Raw genomic sequence first — 25,094 nt, forward strand, 5'->3', positions numbered from 1 at the left:
GTCCACTGACACAAACACTAGCCTGATTAAAATGGAAAGGCTTAGGTAGGACCAGGTGCTCAAATGAATTGTGTAAAACCCAGTGAAAATACAGTATGTCAGTGGAGCTGACACGGGCCCATCGTGCTGTACAGATCGCTGGGTATTTCCCTCTAATCTATCCATTCATTTGTCTTTCTCTCTGCCTCTCTTTCCCTATTCTCCCCTCTCCTGATCCCTGTCAGCCTCTCTCCCACATGTGTGTGTGTGTGTGTGTGTGTGTGTGTGTGTGTGTGTGTGTGTGTGTGTATGGTTGGTTGTGTGTTTGTGTGAGTGTATACAAATGTGTTTGCGAGTGTGCCTGCGTGTGTCTATTCTTCTCTCACTGTTCTGGTTTGCTCTCTCTGAATCAGGCCATGCTGTGAGCAGCTGATGATGACTCAGTAATGTGAGAATGTCACCAGAGTCTGAGAACTGTGACCGGTTTCTGTCTTTCTGCCAGAGATGCTCAGACTGTAGCTCTCTCTTCACACTTCACTATAGCTGGTGTCATTTTCTTTTCTTTTTTTTTTATGAATACATGAAAGATGACTTTACCTACTCTATTCCCTTCTCTTTTCTCTTCTCTTCTCTTCTGATATGTTTACCAGTAATACCAGTAAATAGCTTATTGATATTGTTAAGTATTAGTCTACAAATGTAGATACCTGCACCCCCTGCTTTAAATACCTCCCATACAACTGTCTGAATGAAGTTCTGATTGAGTGGACTCCATTATCGACAATGTGACTCATTCCATTGGAAAGGACATTTCTCCTCCCTTCAAGTCTACAATACAGGTCATAGGTCATGCTGATGCAAGAAGGCTGAATTACGCAGAGGGTCTCAGCACAAAGGAGAAGGATGTCACAGGCCGGAAATGAGAAGCAAACAAAGCACACACTGTACATTTAATCACAGCCAGGGTGTTCTCATTAATGACATGACTGCAGTCATGGTAATAAGCACACAGCTCAGGTGTTGCATCTTTTTTTCTATCAATCTCTTGTTTGTGTTCATTTTTGTCATCATCTTCTTGTTCTTCTTCTTCTTTGTCATCTTATTCTTCAGATCAGATTTTGGGCGGAATTATGTTCATTTAGCAGAGGGATCGTTGTTCATTTAGATAGGAATGGGTTAAGGTAATTTGTCATGTGACACATGTTGTGCTGCTCAGGTTGATTTAGCATTAGACTGATTGGCAAATTTAGGAAATGGTTTGTTTTGAGCAGCTAACACTCCACAAAACTGGAGTACCAATTGACCCTTTTCACAAACATGGCTGACATACTTCCGCAGGGTATAGATCGGTTCTCACCATTGCCAGCAATGTTGTAAAGTCAACTTTCTGTCACCACTGACTCTATGTGTGATCACTTATTTTGTGTTTCAACATAGCGTATAACACAATACAGGTGTTGTCACTGACATATCTTTCTGTTTCTGTTATCAGACAAATACAAGACTATAAAAAAGTGATTTGATCGAGGGTCACAAAATGCTAACACCATAGAAATTACCGTTAGCCTTGGTTAGCCAGCTAGCATTTTGTGACCCTGAATCAAACCACTTTTTTATACTTGTGCAGTCATCTGACAACAGAAACAGAAAGATATGTCAATGACAATACCTGTATTGTGTTATAAGCTATACTGAAACACAAAATAAGTGATCACAGAAAGTTGGCTCTTCAACACTGCTGGCTGAAAACTGATCTATACCCTACAGCGACGAAGCAGAAGTACGTGAGCCATGTCTGTGAAAAGGGTCTATAGCTGTCATTTCCGTTCTCTCTAGTCCTTTCTCTCTCTTCACTCTCTCACAGGAAATCATACATAACACATCACCCACTCATCAAATCATTCAACCAAGCATACCAGCGAGACACAGAGAGAAGAGACAGATAGCAAGTGTGTATTTGTGAATGTGAATAATTTGTTTATGTCAGAGTCATAGATCTGATTGAATCGGGTGCATTAAAAGAAATCGCTGCAGCCTTTATCTCATTACAGGTGGAGCCGGGCTGTGGCCTACAATGAATGGCCTGCTAAACGCAGCTGGTTCTTGCTAGCGTCCATGCGCGCACACAGGCACACCGCATACACACCCAATCACACACACACACACACACACGCATGGACAAACGCGGTACCTTTCAGTCTCTCAGCAAACCTAACCCATAGCCATGCAGCAGGCACACAGTAACCCTGCATATACAAGCTGACTGAGGAAAAGCAGGACTAATTCAGAGCAGCAGCCTGCAGGAGAGAGGGAGGGAAGGATATTGACAGAATGGAATGGGAATGAATGTGTTGATCAGAGGCCCAAGGCGGGGAAGGAGGGAGCTGTATGGTCTCGTTGTGCCATGTAGAAGGGGAATACAGGACGACGTGGAGGCGTTTCCATGGGAGTGCTGCTGTGCTGTTCTCTAGCAGACACATTTCCTTATCTGCTGCCTGGGGAGAAACAAACACTGGCAGCTCATATGAAGGGGAGTTTCCCTGGGTCTGTTTGAGCTGGGTAGAGAACCAACAGAGCCCTAATTGAATTTCAGGGCGAGAGAGAAAAGTGCAGGATTTGCAGGGGGGCCATGCTGCATTTGTTGATAGCAGAAGTGAACATTACATGCTGTGTCAAAGCCTTCGTTCCCTAAATGTATATACACCCTTAAAAAAAAGCAGGGGGTGTCAGTTTCCACACACCCATGTGTTTAGTTTAGGACAACGCACATTTGTATTATTTTTCAACACAGCACAACATATAGCGTGTCAATATGTGTTCTTATAGTACAACTAGGCATGTGAATGTGTAGCTGTCCCAAAGTCAACATACATAAGGGCTATGTGGAGGCCTGTGTGCTGTTTTTACTTCCATACATTTGTTTTTACTTATTTTCACTTTAACATAAAACTCTGACATGGACTTTTTTTTGCATCCTGCTGTGAATTATGGAAAAAAAAAAATCACCACATACTCTTTCAAGTCCAGTGGCTTTCTTTTCCACCTTTTTCACAAGACACACAGACAGGTTTAAAACAGTCCATCCTTTCTGAGGTTGTCTGAATGGGAGTGGGGCAAGCACATAAACCTGAAAAATAGCTAAATTAAACGAGGGGTGAACCACATAGTGGAAAGAGAGAGCGAGATAGAGGGGAAAAAGTGATTGAATAAGCAGAAGGGGCGGAGAGGCTGGGTGAAGGCAGCACACAGCGGGCCCTGTGTGGACAGGCCTGTAATTGAAGAGAAGAAAAGGACCTTAACCCAGATCAGTATCTATCACTCCAGCAGGAAAAGAGCGCTCAACACCCACAGATTTCCAGAGAGGGAGAGAGAGAGAGAGAGAGAGAGAGAGAGAGAGAGAGAGAGAGAGAGAGAGAGAGAGAGAGAGAGAGGGAGACAACAAGGCCCCCGATGGGAAGAGAGTGTGTGAGGAGGAGGGAGAGAAGGGTGGAGGTGATGTAGAGACAGATATTCCTTATAAGACACATCTGGTGCTGGTTCCTCTGAACTCTGACACATATGGGCTCTAAACCAGGGTGAGCAGAGAGAGGAAGAAAATGTGTGTGTGTGTGTGTGTGTGTGTGTGAGTGTGCATGTGAGAGAGAGAGAGAGAGAGAGAGAGAGAGAGAGAGAGAGAGATATAGATAGAGGCATAGACAGAGAGATACAAGAAGAAGAAGAAGAGAGGAGATCAACATGTTGAGACAGGCAGAGCCCTCGAGACACAGCCACCAGAGGAGCAGAGAATTATGGGAGTGCAAATTAAATTACACCGGAAGAGACAGCCAGGTCTGGACCTGCAGGAAACACTGCACATGGGGCTCTGTGTGTGTGTGTGTGTGTGTGCGTGCGTGTGCGTGCGCATGTGTGTGTGTGTGTGTGTGTGTGTGTATGTGTGTGTTTATGTATGTCTGAAAGAGCCAGGTTCATATGGAGATCAAAGGTTGTAAAGATCACACATGGGCATAGGATACAGACAGAGAGATGGGGCGGGGGATGGAGAGAGACAGTGAGAAGAGAGAGAGAGGTAGATAGAGAGAGAGAGAGAGAGACAGAGAGAGGCAGAGAGAGAGACAGTTGGGGTACATTAAGGTCTGCATGAGTTTTGCCACATCAAGCACACACAAAAAAGGTCTTTTGACACATGATACTTCCTGCCTCTGTGTGTGTGTGTGTGTGTGTGTGTATGACATCATTCCAACCTCAACCCGAAGTTCCCCTCTTTTCCTTTACCTCCTTTAAATTCACCCCTTTATCTTACCTCACTTAACTCCATTACCCCCCAACCCCTTCCTTCTCATCTCATTACCCCTCTGTTCTCTCCTCCCCTAAGCTTATACAATTTCACCCCCTGTTGTGTAGGTGAGATGACACATTAACTATAGCATGATGTATCTCTTAACCTGCATCGTCTGCTTATTATTCCCCTTAACACGCTAATTCAGTTACACTGTTTGAAAACAAACCTGTAGCAGTTGTACAGGCAAATTAAAGAGAAAGGTGAAAATGTGGATAGTGAATTCACAAGAGGGGAGGGGATCAGACACGAGAGACGTAAAAGTGAGGGGAGTGAATAGGAAGGATGATTATTTCAAGTTGGCTAGTGTCTCTTTATTGTCCGGCAGAGTGGTTCTTCGAGGAGTGACGGGTTGTGATTCAGGCCCGGAGTGCTGTGCTTTCACAAAGGTCACACGAACACTGAAGCAGATTAGCAATTCAGATTGGGCTAAAGGGGCTAAAAGGCTGCTGTAGCCCACTGGCTGCCTGGCTCTTATTACATTAGCAAGGAGTAGGAGTGCACATGCACACTACTGATTAGGTGGCATAAGAAGGAAACGGCCCTAGAATGTTATAGGAAATACATACACACGCATACATATATGCACACATACAATATGCACATACAAATGCATGCACCCACTCTCTCACAAGCAAACAAGCACACATGCAAACAGCACATGACTCCAGGTCCATCCTCCATATCTGCTCCCACCAGCTACCCCTCCACACACACATGGATCATCGGCTCTCCCCATCAAGGTCAAGTCCAGCCCCTCATCATCATCACTGCACTGTTCTGAACTTGGAGAACATCCACATGCATTGGGTTGCTAGACCATCATGGGTGCAGTTTGGAGGAAAGACATAAAGTTAATCTATGCATTTCCTGCTTTCGAAACTTCCACCCCTGACCTGTGGCAATGATGATACAGCACTTGGCTTTGGACACATTTGATAGCATCATTCTTCAAAACGTTAATGTTCAAGACGAAGAAATTGGAATTGGTCTTTGGCCATGCAACAGTGCATCCCACGCAGGGTTAAGAAACATCAAGGCGCTTTGTGAGATATCACACTGCCCATTACAAATAAAGCCAAATATACCAGTAGGTGCAGTATAAAGTACTGCCACCTCTCTCTAGTGTCCTTCCTGGGCCTGTTGGTATGGCAATAGGGATTAATGATCTTTTGCAACAGCACTTCTGGACATAGGAGACCCTGAGGAGGCACTTTTGGGAGGGGGTTCACAGAGGAATCAGTGTGACACACCAATATTAGTCCACAGGGGAAAATGATGTCAGACAAAATACATTTTGACATCAGATAGAAAGAGAGGGAAAACCGTTTTCGAGGAATAGCCTCTTTAGATGAAGCAGCTGTATAGCCTATCGTTAAAGCCCTTGTCCACGCCTACGCATAAACCGATAGATGAGGTTGTCCTTTGCGCCAATAAAAGAAACTATATAGCCATATTGCCCCGTCATACTAATCGACACAATTGGATTTACAATAATAATAACGCAGCTGAAGAAACAACCGCTTCCTGCCCTAAAAGCCTATAGCGCGGCCTTGTTTCAGCACCGTGGACAGCGAACACACGGGGACGCACAGCTGAGGGAGAGAGGGAGCCTCCGTAACAGTCTAGTGCACAACAAATGGAACAGATACAAGTGTAATTTAACCAATGTATCTGACCCGTGTTGCTATTTATGTTTTCTCTGTTCAACGCAGCCGAGAGGGTCTTGATGCCAAAGGCAGGTAGTAAAAAAAACAAGTGTGTGTGTGTATGTGTGTGTGTGTGTGTGTGTGTGTGTGTGTGTGTGTGTGTGTGTGTGCTTGGTGAATGTAGGCCCAAGAATGTGTTGAGGTCGTATGAAATGTTTGTTCCCTTTGCACACGATTTTTGTGTTTGGATAGAAAGACAGCTTTTGGCATGCTGGCTGTATTGTTGCCTGTACCGGCCCACGACATATCAGAGCCTGAGATATAGGCTGCCATGTTATTGGAACAACAAGCAAACCGGGAACAATGCAAAGCCTCTCGGTGGATTAGGTGCAGAAATCACTGGCGTGCTATTAACGATATTGAAACGAGCACCATGGTACAGTCCTCTCACAGGCCTACAGTGCAAGGCTGGCCCTCACTCCAACTCCGACAGTTCCACAATTCACAAAGTAGTCCAATTTAGAGAGAGAGCGAGAGAGAGAGAGAGAGAGAGAGAGAGATGAAGGACTTAAGAGTCTCTGTTGACCCGTCCTCCATTCCCCCCATGTCATGCAGACGGTGCAACGGTGTGTTTGTGCAAACTCAGATAGGCCTAATGATGCAGGGAAGGCGCACCACCAAAGTATGATGAACTCTAGCTGCCAAAAAAAAATACATCCACAGTGACAGATAGGCCTAACGGTTGCCATGACGACTGTGAATCCACCCCCCTTAAATGTGCGTGTGTGTGTGTGTGTGTGTGTGTGTGAGAGAGAGAGAGAGAGTGTGTGTGTGTGTGTGTGTGTGTGTGCTTGTGCGCGCGCGACCCGGCCTCGTTAGTCCTACCTTACATTCCTCCATGCACGTCCTAACCGAGTATGCATCCGTCTCGTATTTCTGAACCAGCAGTTCAAACTCCCGGTAGTCCTCTTCTGCTTGCTGGTCAAGACGCTGATAAGCCTGGACACACTCGCTGCATCCCGGCAGATCCACCCCCATGGCCATATCCAGGGTGCAATTCTTATCGTCCGGACTCGTAAACCCGTAAAACAAATCCAAAAGTGAGTAGGAATTACAAAAAGAAAGGTACAAATCGCTCAGATTCACGTACGCCAACTGCGTCCCCTCTTCCCCTCCACCGGAGAGGCCCAGGCACACGGTCTTCGCGTCCGTGAAAGTAAAGCAGTCTTTGGACAGGCTGTCGGGGTGACAGGTGTCCATTCGCCACAGAGGTTTGGTAGAATTCCCTAGAAAAATAACATCTTGCTCTCTGGCGAGGCGGTGGGGGTCAGGTGATGATGGGATATGGTGGTGGTGGAGGGAGTTTGGGTACTCGCCCATGTCCGTAATTGCAAGCCCCTCTTCCGATCGCTTGTCTCGGGTTCGCGTCAATTTCGCCTCGGCGCAGAACCACAAGTGATCAGAGAGCAGGACGGTGATGAACAGCAGAGAGGCCAGCGACAGTCGCCATCTCTGGGCCCGCTCCGACTCGGTAAATGGCTTCTCGTTCTCTCGGGGTGCAAACCAGTATTTTAAGCCTTCATCATGCTGCCGACGCATCCAAGCACCCCTGGTCATATTTTAGGAAAGTGCAGCCCTGGCCGACTCCACCGCGGGGGCTCCTCTGCCACAATACTCATTGACTTGGGGGGAGATGGACTCCGGTTGTTTCTCCTCTGTAACGGTGGGGTGCCGTGCCTCCGCCGGTCCAGGGCGCTCCTCTATCGCGCCCGCAGCAATCGGTGCTATTCCGATCCAATTAACGCGCCCGCACAGATTAAGCTTCGCGCTGCCGCATCCCGGTTCTCCATGGCTCTCCGGGGGGAAACGGCGTCCTCTTTGACCGCATGTCCCGCTCCCTACATGTCCCTCCCCGGGTTTGTTCTCTCGTCGGGGGCGCAGAGAGACCAGCTGTTGCGAGCCTCTCGGTACTGATGCTGCGCTTCTGCCGCCGTTCACACCGTCGGTTCGCAGATTCACTTAAAGGAAAGCAACGAGCCCTTTCGATGCACGCCGGCTGGATTCTCTTTTCCGTACCTGGGCGGAAAGCCTTGAATCTGTTCTCCCTTTGGCCATTGTCATCTTGGACCGCGGTTAAGTTGCCGCCATGTTCGTCTTGAAACACTTTTTGGGGGAGCTGGGTCTGTTTGCGTCATCTCCATCGCTGCGATAGCTCCATCGTTGCGCAGTGGCGGAGCAGCTTATTACCTATACACACACACACACACACATACACACACACACACACACACACACACACACACGCACACACACACGCACGCACGCACGCACGCACACAGGCAGGCACATAAAGGTGGCTAATGGTGTTCTGGCTGTCCACTCTGCTGAGCAATAGTCTCAAAATACTGTCTTGTTAGAGCATAAACACACACTTTGGATATTGGCGACATCTTGCTTTTGGTGCAGGAGAGACGCGAGTCCATTCACAAGAATAACAATGCAGCTAAGAAATCATAATGTTTCTCCTGATCCCCTACATCATGTGGTCTAAGTGCTTGAACACTGAAACTATAATTTATCCTACCTGATTTACGCTATATATAATTTAGGCGCATGGTGTGTGCACGGAGAGCAGTGGGTTGTGTTCAGAAAGGGTTCGACCATGCACGATTCATTCAGATGGACACTCCGGGCCAGTACATAAACACTATGTTGTGAGAAATAATAAAATCACATTGAGTTTTTGTCGCCCCGCGGATAAGGTTGTGAATCCAAGATGTAGGTTAGATTATATGCAAGCATTGAGAAAACTGAACAGCTGGAAAACAGCTTGTGCATATAGGCTTAACGATATACCCTGTACCCACAGAGGGGGTCCAGAGTTATCAATTCTGTTGTGTTTGGTCAAGGGGTTTAAAACAAACTTACAGTATGGTCTTATGTGCAGTTAGTCATGTGCGTGCGTGCTTGCTTGCATGCGTGTGTGTGTGTGTGTGTGAGAGAGAGAGAGAGAGAGAGAGAGAGAGAGTGAGAGTGAGAGTGGGGGTTGCGGTTAGGTTGCTGAAGTAAATTACAGTATTTATCCTTGTCCTTAAAGCTACTAAATCATTGTCAGCGTGAATGGCTTGGAGTGCTACCAAAGAGATGAGAGAGTGTTGCTTAATGTTAATGGCCTGTATATTGGGGATAAGACAAGAGATGATTACCTGATTAATTTGTGTGTAACACAGGGCGGAAGGCAGCTTATCACATCAGCAGAAAAGATTCAAAACCTCATTCATGCCAAACTCAATGAGCCTTCTTAAGAAGTAGGAAAGGGAGGCTGCATGGGTAACTTGAGGTTGCATCGAACTACTTCTGGGATTGTGCATTATCCAACATGAATGGTGATGTAATGTATCCTGTGGTTGGGTATGAGGGAGGAAAGACCCAGAGGGCAGGGAGGAGTTAAACTGCACTATGTGGAGATGTCACTGTGTCAATTTCATATTTCGTTTGCCTGTCAGTCTATTCTATATCAATGTCTGTCTTATATTGCTTTTTAATACAGTATCGTCTGTTCTGAGCAAAACAAATTTCTGTACCAACAGACAATAGAGAATGATCTAATCTAATCTAATCATCTGTTGTGGAGAGAAAAAGTGCTCGTCTACGACTAATCCAATTAGTTTTAGGGCAGTATCCCTCTGCCACAGATACAATAACATACTGAATGATATATTTAAATTTTAAATTTTGTTTGTAGTGTTAATTAGGCTAGCTGACTGTTCTTTTTGTCAGCGAAATAACACATTTCAGCACCATGGACAGCGCACACTGGACCCACATATTGTAGTCCCAGTCTCCTGTCACAGAGGTTTACTTTTTGAAACTATAGCCTTTCTGCCCTCTAACACACACTCCAGCAAAAGAGGCGTGTTGTCCCTGTGGTTGGTGATGTGGATGTCACTGTACTTTGTGCATCTGTTCTGTTAAAGCTTATATAATGTGTGTACTAGATGACAGACACAACTAAATAGCTAAATAATTTCTATCGTTTCAAATGAAACTGCCATTCAAGGACCAAGCCACTAATGGGTGCTACTAGTTCCACCTGGCCTTGAGTAAAGGGAACAAATGATGTCACTACATGCTGCTTTATCACCGAGTGCTGACTCTCACATAAGGAAACTCAATTTGCTTTGTGTTTTTGACCCCCCACACCAACCTCTGTTTCACCTCTGATAGTCATGGAAACTGAAACTTCCCTTGGCCTGAATTTTGGTTGGAAGGAGAGAGGGAGTGCATGCCCTGGTATTGCGGCCAAGGATGGTGTTATGGCAAACATCTGTTGTGCCGTTGCTAGGGGTACTTGTATGCTCATCACTCAGTGCTCTCACATATTATGTCACTGCAAGATGCTGCGATCATGCCTCTCAGGGATAGATGTCCTACTTCTACTGGGAATGTCTAGTCTGCATTTCACTGTAGCCGCTCACTTTCATGCTCTGTCTTTGACCCTAACTGTGTGTTCATTTATGTATTAGGCTGTGTGTGTGTGTGTGTGTGTGTGAGCGTGTGTGTGTGTGTGTGTGTGTGTGTGTGTGTGTGTGTGTCTAATAGTTGTCCCACTGTGTGCATATGTATGAGTTCTGGGGATGCAGTTTTTGCACATATGTGTGCCTGCCTTCTCCCGCTCTGTTGGTAGACATATGGACATTGGGACCCCGCCAAGAGTCTCGTACCACCTTTACGAGATCTGCAATTTGATTGGTCCACGCTGGACGCCTGACTTGTGGCAGCACCTGAGAGGTGGCCAATCAACAACATATGTGTGTCTGGCACACCAGAGAGTTGTCTGTTTCACACCACACCCTACGCTTTCCCACCTGATGTGTGTGTGTGTGTGTGTGTGTGTGTGTGTGTGTGTGTGTGTGTGAGAGAGAGAGAGAGAGAGAGAGAGAAAGAGAGAGAGAAAGAAAGAGATAGACAGAGAGAGTGAGTGTGTGAGAGATAGAAGAGTGTTTGTTTAAGTTGTGTGTGTGTCAGTGGGTGTGTCAGTGTGTGTGTGCGTGAAAGAGAGAGAGGGGGGGGAGAGAGAGAGAGAGAGAGAGAGAGAATTTCTCAGTCTGTGAGTTGAATGCAGATCTCTAGCCATCCAATCTGGAGCCATCACAGTAACAGTAAGGGCTGGCAGACATGACTCATCCACCATCCATGCTGGGGAGAGAGAGAGAGAGAGAGAGAGAGAGAGAGAGAGAGAGAGAGAGAGAGAGAGAGAGAGAGAGAGAGAGGGAGAGAGAGAGAGACAGAGAGAGAGAGCTCTCTAAAATAGGTTTGTGTGTGTGTGTGTGCAGGATTGATAGTATCATCTCATTGTACTGATAGCTCCTGCTAAATCAAAGGTAATTTGAGGTGACTGGTGAGGGCATTACCTCTTTTCTATTTCAGTTTCTAAGAACTCAAATGCAGACAATGAGTGTGCCATTCAATATCAGTATCCCTTTTATATCTATTTTTATACCATTGTACTGTCTGGTTTGTTCAAGGGCACAGAAAGTGCATTTGTGCCACTCAGAGTTAGCTCAACAAATCTATTTAAAAATGTTTTATCAACATGTCAAAAACAGCCAACTGGAAGCCTCAGTGCCTTTTCTTACTCTGCTTTTTTGGTACTATTAAGCCTTTCAGTGAATGAATTAAATATAGAAAACGCAAATGTATACATCCTGCATTGTTTTTCTCCAGTCAGTCCTACAAGAAACTTAATTTCATGCTGAGAACATCGGTTCTTTGACAAGCCATATTCTCAGAGCATTTTCTCAGGTTTGTGTGTCACAGATCCTTCTCCATCCTCATGTGTCTCTGTCTCCACCCTCCAGCATCTGCCTGATGGAGGGAGGCAGGGAGCAAGGGAGGGACTGGACCTACCACCGATGGGTGGGGGAGGAGAAGAGGGAGGGAGAAAAGGGACGGGTGACATCACTCAACTGCGCACATGGCCATTTGCCAATTTGTGTTAAGTCCACAACCTTCACACCTCCTACGCACTGTGTCAGCATGGAAATGGACCTCTTTAAGTAGACCTAGCACTTTATCTCTTTCCCTCTCTTGTCCGCTCTTTACTGCTGGCTTTAGGTTGCACGCTCTCTCCATTCTCATTGTCTCCCCCTCCACATTCACTCTTTCTGCAGCTCTTGCTCGTTTGCTCTCGATTTCCTCCTCACACTGACCTGTTAGCATGCCTTTTCTTTTTCCTTTTTCCCTCTCTCTCTCTCTCTTCCTCTCTCTCACTCTCTCCCCTCTTCTCCCACTCAACTGACCCTCTCCCTCTGACTCTCTCTCTCTCTCTCTCTCTTAATCTCTCGCTCACAATCTCTCTCTCTTTCTCTCAGTCTCTCTCTCCTTCCCACTCTGTGCTCTCATCTGCTTGACGTCAGAGAGGAAGAAGGGAAGAAGTAGAGAGGCGGAGCCAGGCTCGACGGAGGCATCTCTGATTGGTCAGTGGGGCCGACTCCCTCTGCCTTGGCGTGCTGTCCAAAGTGGATGTCAGGAAGTGACAGGGGAAGTGTGATTTAGGGTTGGTCTCATTAGCTATGGTCTGACACTCTCATGGAGGCTGTGAAATGTTCTCCATCTCACTCCACTCTCCCCTGCCCGCTGCATATCACACCTCTGTGCATTCATGACTACAAGTATCTGCCTTACAGTAGCGATATGCATTTGTTTTTTTAAATGCATAATAAAACGCCATATTTGCTTCAAACAGCAATACAATCCACATACTGCACGCACTCAAGGGGGTCTGAACGGCCCACCTCCATTATAAAGTCCCTGATATGAGAGAGAAATAGTGTGTGTGCTTATGCATATAGAGAATGTGATTTTGTAGATGTGTTTAGGCTCGTATGTGTGTGAATGATACACATTGTAAATGCATTACCTCCACTCAATAACCAAAATGAGTATAGTTGAGCGAGCATATTTGCGTGTGCATGTGTTTGTGTGTCCGTAATTGTGTGTGTGCGCATATACGTGTGGCTGTGTGTGTGTGCTTGTGTTTGCGTGTGTGTAATTCTGTCTGTGTCCACATGCTCTCTGGTCCTATGTGTGCAAATGGCTTATGGTCTGAGTGTGTACCAGTGTGAATACAAGCGTTAATATTGTATCTTATGTGCACTTGCATGTGTGCGAGGGGAAACATGTAGACTGTTCAGAGTGTTCTAGTGGTCATGGGAAATGAGGGGGATTAGGGAGATGCCATCCTACAGTTCACCCCCGGCCCCACTCCCCCTCTACACACACACACACTCCACACACACACACACACACACACACACACACACACACAACCTCCACCCCCCTGGATTTTACTCCCATGATCGATTGGCTCACCCCATTACCATTCCAGGAATCCCTCCCCAGCTTATCTCCACCACCTTCCTATCCCAGGGACGCTGCCTATTCCCATATCCATGATGCTTCCTGGCCTATATTCCCACAGTGCAATCTGGATCTCCATGTACACCCAGCCCCCAGCTTCAAAGGAGATGTGCCTGTCGGGAAAGACAGCTTTTACCCTGCCAAAGAAACATACAGAATACAAATACAAGGATGGAGGGGATTTGTTTGTGTGGGAATACAATCTGCCCTGAAGTCAGGGCATACATTGTTCGGATTGTTTCATGTGTCTAGGGACTTAGACACAGAACTTTACATTATACTCTCCTATGCATTTCTGGTAATGCTGAATTTCTAATACTGTATATTAATAACAATCAAAATTATATTTTCTGTATGTTTTATTGCATTCTTTTGTAAAGAATGTCTCCCTGTGATATCATCTTTAATTCATTCATTATTCATATAGAAAAAAAAAAATGGTAGTAGTAAATAATAGTATGTATATTACATAGTTAAATGTGTACATAACATATGTATATATGGGTGTTGTGTGGGCGTGCACTACGTGTTTGTGTGTGAGCGTGCATGCATGTACGTGGGTTTGCGTGCACAAGTGCATGTGTGCATATGTGTGTATATGCGCGAGCGTGTGTGTGTGTTCGAGTGCATGCCTGTAAGATACCTTCTTCCTCTCTTACCCTGATGTTACATCACTGATGGCCTGAGTCTGCATCCTGATGCTCTCCCAGCCTCTACAGAATCTCTTGCATGGAGAATGATTGCTCTCTTTGGGAAAGGACCAGAGGGGCTGTTGAAATGACTGGGATAATCAAACAGTGGGTTTAACTCTTTTGACTCTTCTTACTTCGATTAGCATTATATAACTTTGGAGAGGCTTTGCTTCTGTGAGCACCAAGAAGGATGCTATCTGCGCTACATTTGTATAATGATGAAATTACCTTAATTAAACATGGAACACAAAACTCAATTACTTATCCTTTTGCCACGGTGGTTTTGTTTATGCCATATTTATGCTGATATAATCATCACTGATGATGATGATGTTAATGATGATGATAAGTAGGAAAAGGGAGAGGCAGAGGAGGAGGAGAATAAAGAGGAACAATATAAACAAGTGGCATTTTGTATAGAATAGTAGAGATTAGGTTATATTAGGTTAGAGATTAGGTTAATGCTACGCTGGGTTTTGAATTTCTTAGGTAATATCTGTAAACTTGCTGTCTATTTTGTTTGAAATCTAAAATATTTGCACCAAGGTACAGTACCAAACTGGAGGGCCCACTCTCCTTTAAGAAAAGTGATTTAATTTGCTGAAAGATCTTTGATCAGTCTGACCAGAGATGCTTCCAGTCTTTTGAAGAGGTCTTCAGGTCAAGGAGTCTCTTGATCAGCACCAAACCCATGAAGACTGGCTAAGTCTGCATTCTGTTAACCCTTCTGCAGCTCTGTTCATCTTCTCAAAATACACATATGCAGCACACTTCTTGCCCCTGCTGCACATGCTAACACTCTGTCTGCCCCCGTGAGTGAAGCTGCTTTTCTCACACCCCAGGAGGCCTCATGTCTCCCAGAGCAGCAACACCCATCATTCACCCCCCCACACACACACACCTTCCCACCCCCAGACAGACCCCTCCTCACCCCAGCTCCCCTTCTCCCATTCCATTTTCTTCCAGAACTCCAGATGGAGGGAGCAGACCTCTGGTAACATTAGCTTTAACCCCAAAGTAAACAGCGGCAGAAGGCAGGATCTTCAGGAGCTCCGGGGCTGACACTGAGGCTCCACACTCCAGTGGAGAGAGCTGAAGCCCAGCCTGAGGCTCTCATCACCCAGCGCTCCTGTGAGCAGCAGCCTGGTCTGGGCCTGCCAATAGGAGAGCATCATACCGACAGAGGGCATGAACTTGGCCAGACATAACCATGCACAGGCAATCTTTCTCTCTCTCTCTCTTATTTTTTCTGTATCTCTCTATCCATAGCTCCCTCTTTGTATTTTCTCTCTTTACATTTAATCCCTAAAGTCAGAACTAACAGGTGGCAGATCGAAACAATCAGTTTTTCTGCGCCTGCATAAGGTTGTTGGTATCACTTACACATTGCATTCCTCCATGATGTGAACAAACATGGATTTTTCATATGCTGAATTCAATGGGGCAACCGACAACAAATAATGCCTTGAATGAACCATTTATTAAAGCAAAGCATGGTAAGAGCTCAGTGTGTGAGCAGGGAAAATGAGCCTGGCGTTTCTAAATGCATTCGCCTCTCACTAATCTGCGCTGTCAGAGAAAAGCACGTCCTGATGAAAGGGATATGTCTGCCCCTGGATCCAGCAGGAAAGTGGGGAAAAAACTGTGGTGCAGCCGTTGAAGAACTGGGAGTGAAGTCAAATCCTGGCTAGCACGGCTTCTGAGCCGCACTCGGTGCCGAGATCCAGTCACCTCCCATCCAGTAGGAGTGGTGTTCGCAGGAATAAACATACAACTAGTTCCCAAATTGTGCTTGGGCCAGTGCTGGAGCGAGGCCAGCACAGCTCTGCTCCAATCCCCCAGCCTCGTCTCTCCTCCCCTCTCCTCTCCTCTCCTCTCCTCTCCTGCCTGGAGTGTTAATATGCTGAGCTTCAGAACGTCACCGACCAGCTCCTGCCACTTCGCTCAAACACAGCCCACAGGGCTAATGGCAGTGGCCCATGCCAATTCCTCCCTTCTCTACAATCTCTTTCTCATTCATATCTTCAGTGTCCTCTCCATGTTGTCCTTGCGGAAAATGATCTGCACTGGAAATAGCAAGGATCAAGATATATCAACATGTGCTATGGCAGCATTTTTGGCAGCCTGCTACTTCTCGTCTGATATTTTGGAACGGCCTAGCTGGTTATACATTTAGCATTTAGCTTAGCGCCTTGCTCACTTCTCTCTGGGTGGTTGTGTTGTTTGGAAAGAAAGCCAAGGTTCAATAGCTATCTGATCTGGTATGCAGGGCAGTGTGCTCTCTGTGTGAGCCTGAGCCTGTGTGGCATTGTGCTGTACTCGGCCCAAGCCCTTGCTCTGCGTCATCTATCTCATCACACAGACTGGCCGACCTCAGATGACTTTGCAGACACACTCTGCAGTCTACCAGTCACGTGCAAACCTCTCCCTCTCTCCCTGTGGTGGCCTGCTCTACTTCTGATCACAGCACACATCTGTAGCTCTCCTGGCAAACTAAAATCTACGGCTGAGTGAGACAATCACAGGAGAAGTGCGAACCATCGGCTAGTCCTCACAAGTTGTTTTTTAGGCGCAAGGCTAGCAATTCAGTTTACCTGGGACCATGTTAAATATAAAGATTGTGTCACTGTGAATTGTGTTGCTACCTGCTGTGCATCTCTGATGCTGCTAACTGCTAACTAAATGCAGCTTTGATGTGAACGAGGCTTGCCTCCCCTACGGCGAAGTCACAGAACACACGCTCATGACCTCCTTCTTTGCTAAACATCCATCCTTCTCTCTCTCTTGGACACTCATCCCTCTCCCTCCATCAGTCATGCCCCTCTCCGTGAGGCTCTGTAAATATCTGCTGGAGACTGAGTAAAGTTTGGAAAAAGGTCAAAAGCGATAAATTCTGCTTTGGTCCTGTCTACTGTGGCTCAGTGAAAAACCTGAGCATGAGGGAGTGCCCGGCGTTCAACCTCACTGTATTACGGTTTCATAAGCTGAGACGATAAGGTAAACATGGCAGGCACCATAGAGAACAGCATGATTCGCGTTCATTTTTCTAACACCTTTCCCCCATGTAAACCACTACCGTAACCATTAAAAAGACCCCCTTAGCAATGTTCCCCGGAAAAACATCAATCCCACTCACCATGGTCCTCTAGGCTCGCTGGCGCTGTGATACATTGCACCACTGAGAGGCTCGATTTGCAGGAAGGAGACTAGAGGAGAATAAATGATATGCTGAAATTATGTCTGTGGTTAAATCAATCAGCCGGTGAAGATCAGCATCATCTGACTTTGTGAGCTCCCATCATGCAGTGGGGCTAATTTATGGGGTCACAGTGGGGTCATGGCCGTTGCAGCAGTGAGACTCTGTAATCAAGCCAGGGTCCGGAGAGGGGAGGCCTGGAGGACATAAATCAACCGCATGAACTGCCACCATATACCGGTGAGCGGTGATAACACACACACACACACACACACCACACAATAGGACAAGTAAACTAAAACTCATTTAGCTCAAATTCCCACCATAACCAAGGTAACATACACTGTCATCAGGACACACACGTTCACACACAGACTCAGAACATCCTGCACTCTGCTGATTCCTCCCATTAACAGTGACATTTAAAGATGTCTCCCTAGTGCACAGCAGCCAGTGTAAAGTACCTTTTCATTAAGCTCTTACTGTGCGAGCCTTAGGGGCGAGGAGAGGAGGTGTCTGGGAGTGTGTGTCTGTGTATGTGTGTGTGTGAGAGAGAGAGAGAAAGACAGACAGAGAGAAAGAGAGAGAACAACAGAGCAACAGCTTGAAACAGACAACAACCGAGAGCAAAGCGTGGAGATAAAGAGGATGAGGAGGTGAGGCAGTGATATATCATCCAGATCCATAGGTTTAAAGTCTTGTCTTTAAATCACATGGCTCCCGGGGCAATGGCTATTACACTGACTTACTACAGGGTCATATGGCTGTAGAGGAAGAGAGATGTAGGATGCCAGATATATCACTATGCAAAGCCCGGTGATAAGAGAATGGATCGCTCTGGAGAAGGACCTGTATGTTGGCCCTTCCTCTCTCTTCACTTCATCATTCTCCCTCTCCCACTCGCTTCCTGAAATCACTTTTCACACAATCTCTCTCCTCCCCCCCCCCCCCCCCATTTTCTCTACGTAGCCAGTTCTCCCCTGAGGCCTGACTGTGTATGGGTAAACATGTCACTCTGTGAAAAACACATGCTGTGCTGTATGACTCTCAGGCCCAGGTAATTTCCTCTGTATTTATTAAGCAGCAGCTTTCTGCAACTGGCTGTGTACTTTATGGCCTTATGAATGGTGGTTTATTTCATGGCTTACTTCTCATTGGTCAGTTGCTCCAGCGGTTTGTTTGCCTGAGGGTCTTAATTGGATGGCTAATGGTTAAACCAGCTCATCAGTTTGGTTGAGCAGCTTGTTAATAGCTCAGTCAGTCGCTCATCTCACATAAGTTCAGACACACTGACTGCATGTTCTATTCCTTTGTCATTAAAGCGCCGCTGTCACCTCTTACATCAACAACCTCAATAAATAAATCAGCATAATGGTTTAGAAGCAATGTTTGGAGTTAGTTGGCTTATTTGCCCCCTACCAGGCTATTACTCTTCATTTACCACACAATGCTGGATGCTCTGTTCGGGGCATGCCCCGGTGACACACATTGATGAATAGGTGCCCTCCTCTCCCACGTGCATCAGTGAAGCCTTCGCTTAGAGGATTTAAAGGCTATGATCAGATAGAGAGGATGACCAGTGCTCTGACTCAGGGTTTTTTTTTGCATTTATAATTTGTATAAAAAGCCCTGCAGTGGTATTGTGCAGAACACATGTAGAACAGCAATTATACTGTAGTCAATTATTTCATTCAGATAAATGGGTTGTATCTCATCACCATGAAAAGAGGGAGGAAATCCAATATTGCCTCCAGTTCACGCTCACCAGTACTGACAAACACACAGGAGCACACTCATTCATCTACGCACAGCGCAAACGCTCTGCTCAAATGAAAAGGAAATGCCAACATGCAGTCTTTCCCCAGTTAACCTTTCCAGTGACTTTATATTGGCTATGGCCCATACTGTACATTACAGCATTATAGTGTGTATACTAGGTATTTAGGTATTTCACGCTAACCCTAACCCTAACCCTAACCTCTATACCTTTTGTAGGTAACAGATACAATTATTGTGCACATACATCAACAACAACAACAACTTCTATTCCGGTGTATCCATGTATCAATTTCGAAAAAAAAAAAAAAAAAAAAAAGTCATTACCTAGTTTATCCTTTAATTCAATCTCTAAAATATAGAGATCCATTCTGTAGAAGTGTTATCATTTTTGATTGGTCAGTCAGTTGGTCAGTCGGTTAGTCAGTCAGTTGGTCAGTCGGTTGGTCAGTTGGTTGGTCAGTCGGTCACTCAGTTCACCACTTTATGGATCACGTGGGTGAAAGTGTGCCACAGGGAGTAAGACTGCAGACTCTCAACTGGGAGACCAGAGTTCGATTCCCGGCAGGAATGAAAATTCAATGTCGCAGGGCTGTTAGACTCTTAGTCTTGTTTCAACCAAGGACTCGACTTCCATACTATTGTTTAAAAAGTTAATTATTTCTTACTAATTATTTTATAACTGCAGGTCAGGTTATTCAAATGGCAGATATCTCATTTTGGAACAAAACTAAAATGTGCAAAACCTTGCAGTTTTTTTTCTATGTCCTATACAAGCCTGCCATCCTCCTGCACAACACAGACACACAGACACGGACACACACACACACATACACACACACGCGCACTTATGAAATGAGAAATGAAAGATGGCCTTTCTTTCTCCACAGGATAAAACAGTAACCTTTAGTCTGGACCACAACCCTGTCTGTTTCTACTGGCGACCAGAGTCTGCGTGTCCTCTGGAATCAGCTCAGTCAGGAGTGATCTCCCAAAACAACTCAAACAATCACTTATTACTGGGCTGACTGACCTTCGCAAAGTGACTGTGCCCTCTCTAAATTGAGTGAGTCTGCCCTTTACATGGATAGCGGTAACCAAGATGACCCTATATGCTTTAAAGTTCCCACAGTTTACCCCACCTTGAGAAACCCCTTAACTTCACTCAGACAATGGGGCTGTCTTTCTCAAGGACAGTAGGTTCTGTTCCTCTGCAGAGAGAGTGAAGTCTCCACAGGCTAAACTGAACACATTGTAATTACAGCATACCCTTGAAATTGCACTTTTTTTCAAACAGGGTTTGCTTCTCACAGTATTTCATAGCCCCCGCCTCCTCTAAAGAGAGGATGCCCTTCACAGAAGGATGTGTTTTGGCTTTCCCCAAAACAGGACAGACTTCCAACACTTGGGGACTGTTCTAATGTTACCGTATCTGGGATGAATAATAGTGATGATGATGATGATGATGATGATGATGGTGATGGTGATGATGATTCTGGTGGTGGTGGTAGTAACTACACTAACTTTAACATTGTGATGGTTGTACCAAATCACAAAATGGTAAATAACAAAGGCTGGTGTGTCTAATGGCCTAAAATCAATGTGAGAAAAAAACACAGCACTTGGATGAGTTACAAATATTTGAAACCACTCAAGGGTGCTTGATTTAGCTGCTCTGGCAAGTGATGTTACCACCATGGAGGCTGTTCAAGTGTCTGGAGAGTCAAAGAAAGCCTTCTCTAAAAGTCATTTATTTGAAACCCTTTTCATCTATATTTTTGGCCCAATGGCCAAATGTGCTAATTAGTGGATATCTATCTCTACCGTCAGAGGAGGTTGGGCAGAGACAGGGAGATCAATGACGGTTTGGGATAACATCATTCACACTCCAAAGATGCCAGAGATATCATTGTATCATTTTTAGGGAGAGTGGACACTCTGTTGTCCACAAATGTCCCACCTATCATGGTGACAATGTGTGCTAAAATGAGACAGGCATGTGAGCAGAGGCAGAGTCCAGTGAAGCTGTGAGTGTGGCACCCTGCTCACCACTACACAAACCCCAGCACCCTATATTTACATGAATCAAATCCAGCTCAGTTAGGGGAACGCTGTCCCGTAAACATGGGGTTCCTTCATCATTGGCATTATTATTACACCGTTACTACAGTTAAGGAAACAACAAGTTCAGTGATACAGAGATACATGTAAATGGTCTATCAGTCATTAAAAGTTTGGTAGTGGCTCTTATTTGACCTTAGGGCGACTATATCATCACTCCCTGCACTTTATTGAGACAAGCCCCTCAAACTTTACACACACACACACACACACACACACGCACGCACACACACACACACACACACACACACGCTTGTATCTGCAGGTTAAGAGAATGATAGATATCTTCATGGGTGTGAAAGGGGGGTTCATTTGCAAGGGAAATGAGGAAAATGTAGCCTTTATTAGTTAATGTCTGCCTCTTCGCCACAGGAGGCCTCCTAATTGCTGCCTGAGACATACAGCAATTTCCACCCAGTTTATTCCTGGCAGGCATGGTGTAGGGTATTCTTGCTGCATGCCCACAGCCCCAGATATTACACTTAGCCGATTGGGCTGTCACTATACAATGTACATTCCCATTAAACCTTGTTGATTGGCGTCAGGAACGGAGACATAGGAGCCACAACGGATCCCACTTTCTTAATTATGAATGAAAAAAAAAAATGAAAACACTTTAATGCTCCACTGCCCTGACAGGCAACTTATGTGTCAACTTTGGCTGTGTTTGGCCCTCTGTGTGTTGTGTGTGTGTGTGTGTGTGTGTGTGTGTGTGTGCGTGTGGTTGGGGGGGGTAGGACCAAGCAGAGAGAGAGAGAAACCCAGACACATTCAGAGAAACATGGAGACAGAGTGATGGAGATAGCAGGTCAGAGAGAGTTTAAAATGAGGCGTTTCTAGTATGTAGCTGTCCTCTCTGTCTCCAAGGTGACAACACATTTATTGTACTGTAGTCATGGACACCACATCTATCACCTTGCGCGTTACATTCACTGACTTGCAAATCAAAGAGGCACTGCCTGCGACGATGGCAGACAAACTCAACTATGTCTTTCACAAAACACAGCACTGTAATACATCTCAACAACTCTAACATAAAAAGAGAGTGTGTAGGATCCTGCTCTATCAGTCTGATGTCCCTAGGAGGCCACTGGGTGTGCAGAGTGGCGTGAGGTGAATGACAAGCATGTCCCTTGGCGTGATGGTATGATATCCCCAGCCAGGCCATCACAGTCACTCCTCGTCCTATAGCAGCTGACTTTGTGTTATTGAGCTGGGGCCCTCCGGCTGTTTAGACTGCCACATCTCAAGTAATTGAGTCGTGGGATGCAAGAGTGAAGCGAGGAGTGTGTGCGTGTGCGTGCGCACATGTATGTGTGTGTGAGTGGTTTGCATATATGTGTGTGTGTGGGTGTGTGCACGTGTGCGTGTGAGTGAGGGAGCATGCGCGTGTGTGTATAATAGATGTTTTGACTGACATTGAGTCGTAGCTGAGAGAGAGTGAACTTGCCCAGCTGTCAGTCTCATATAAGCTGAATCCATCACAATGCAGCATGCCCTATAACCCACTGAGAGACAAATGTGTGTGTGTGTGTGTGTGTGTGTGTGTGTGTCTGTGTGTGTGTGCGTGCACACCTTGCATTCACGTCGATAAATATTGTAACTCCTTCCACCCAGGGCCACTGCATTCTGTGTTTCCTCCCATCCGAAGCCACAATCAGAATCTTTTCATTCTTGTTGATTATATTTCTTTCCCGGCAATGAGTGCTCTCTACAGTAGAGTTTGAATAATGAATGGCACTTGAAAATTGGAGATAATCTTAAATTCAGCTTGTTCACAGTACTGCAACAATATACCTCTTCATGCAAGTCTGGATTATTTAGTTCAATGACATCTTTCTCATCCCTTCAGAGATGGTTTGCCAGGTGAATTCTTACATAAAACATGGAGTGCAGTGGCATGTTTTACCCACATAAATGAAAAACGACTGACCTGAAAACTCTCTATGCACATGAGTCACGCCGCTATGTCTTGTTCCTTGTTATGATACAAACAACAGTGCAATGAGGTCCCTGGGCTGGGCCAGGTTATCAGCTGTCACCCCAGAATGACAAGGGCTCAGGGGTTTGGGCTCAATGTCAGCAATGTCAAAATTCAACTAAACACCGACAGGCATGCCTACACATCAAATCCAGTTTTGACTGGTAGATTGTCTGTAAGGCTTTCAGGCAGTAGTGTGATCATAGTATACAGATTATACCCACATCTTTCTCTGGGGATAACAGAGTTTACCCACCTATATGGTAATTAGCATATGCATATATTGGATGGCGGGGTCACATTGTAACCACCTCCTTCAAACTCCCCCTCACCAAGCACCATGCCACTGCTTTCTGTCTCAGTGACAATTATACACATTAACCTAACTGTATTTGAATCTTTTACTTTTACGTACGTTTTACTCACGCCTCCTTACAGTAACTGAATTCTTTTACTGCACACAGCTCATGTTACAACAGAAGAGAACACCATGCCCCATTTAAAGGTTTTGATGCTGACTTCAACACCACAGAATCAAATCAACCAAGCTCAAGGACAGAGCTGAGTGGCCAACAGCTGTGCTGGTCTGCACATAATCTGTCTGTCTCCTCCAAGGTCACACTGAGTGGGAGCAAGATGTTAAATACAGCAATGCCACAAAGGCTACCTGGGAAGAGGGGAAAACCTCAACACACGATTAGCTACATATTTAAATGTGTATTATTAATCATATGTCTTTAGCGATCTATTCTTCCTGTCATGTTTTTCTCTGATTGCTTCGGTATATTTTAAGTAGATCATCATTTGAATGCTAATACATTCATCGTCACGGTTGGTAAGTACAATCAAATCAACCAGGTCAAATTCTCTGTTGTTTTGCTTCAGTTCCCTTTTTGTTGAGGTAACCATGTAAAAGCAATCGTCAGAGTCTAGGTCGAGTTATTCTTCTAAATAAACAGGAAGAGGGGTGAGTGTTGTGTGCACTGTGCAGATCGACTTGCTTCCTTCCCCGCCTGTTCTTTCATTGCCAAGGTCACAGGGTCATTTCTGTTGGTACACTGCATGTCAACAGCACAGAGCGTTGTGGCTCTTACATCCACAATATGACCCAGTTTTGTAGCTTCTGAGACACGTCAATTCTGACTGCAGCAAACACACAGGACTACTGACAGAACACGCTGATGTGCTCATCTGTGTGCTCATGATCTGCTTGCTGTATGTTTCTCCCTCCATAAATCACAGGCATGTCTGTCTGTGTGTGTGTGTGTGTGTGTGTACTTGTGACAAACTGTTTGAGTTCTGGGCAGGAGACTTTTGGGGGAAGTTTTGCTGCTGTCCATGTTGGAAAGCCACTGAGGTTAGAGATTAGGTTAGGATTACAATGAGGGTTTGATTATTGTTAGGGTATGGGTTAAGGTTAAGCACATAGTATCAATAACATCCTGTCAGGTTAGGATCAGGGGTTAGGGAATGAATGAATGAATGAATGTGTTTGCAATAGTCTTTACTTCTGATTTGAGCAATGTTACTTCTCAGGGACTTGTTTCGGTCGTTTTGTACTATTACTACAACACTAAGCACATAAAAAACTCTTCCTATGTACATACAGTACATGTATGTACAAGTATGTTATGACTTCATATCACCATGCAGCATAACATGATAGTAGGTGCATTAAGAATCCCATGGGAGTCTTATATTGTCTTTATATCAGTAACTTTTATTATGGATTTTACTTACCCTGTAAAATTAACGTCCAGGTGGTGAGTCTTGTGGATTAATGTTCATTCTGAGAGCAGCACCTGGTGGGCAATAATAGAAAAGCACATGCAGTTGTCAGTGGTGTTCATGTGCTGGACAGTAGATTAGACCGCTGTATTTATGAACGCCATGGATACTACGAATTACATAACATTATAAATATAAGGGATGTGGGGCGTTA

At 45.4% G+C, this 25,094-nt stretch overlaps 1 protein-coding gene across 1 annotated transcript in view; it reads right to left on the bottom strand.

Moving 5' to 3' along the window:
• Positions 1–7,581, bottom strand: part of nalf1b (NALCN channel auxiliary factor 1b) — a 63,047-nt gene extending 55,466 nt beyond the window's left edge. Inside the window, exon 1 of the mRNA XM_071905265.1 lies at positions 6,850–7,581. Coding sequence (XP_071761366.1) covers positions 6,850–7,581 — 732 coding nt within the window. The remainder of the gene's footprint in view (positions 1–6,849) is intronic.
• Between the last annotated feature and the right edge of the window lie 17,513 nt (positions 7,582–25,094).

This window comes from Centroberyx gerrardi, chromosome 10 (genome assembly GCF_048128805.1).
Source record: "Centroberyx gerrardi isolate f3 chromosome 10, fCenGer3.hap1.cur.20231027, whole genome shotgun sequence".
Taxonomy (NCBI): Eukaryota; Metazoa; Chordata; class Actinopteri; order Beryciformes; family Berycidae; genus Centroberyx; species Centroberyx gerrardi.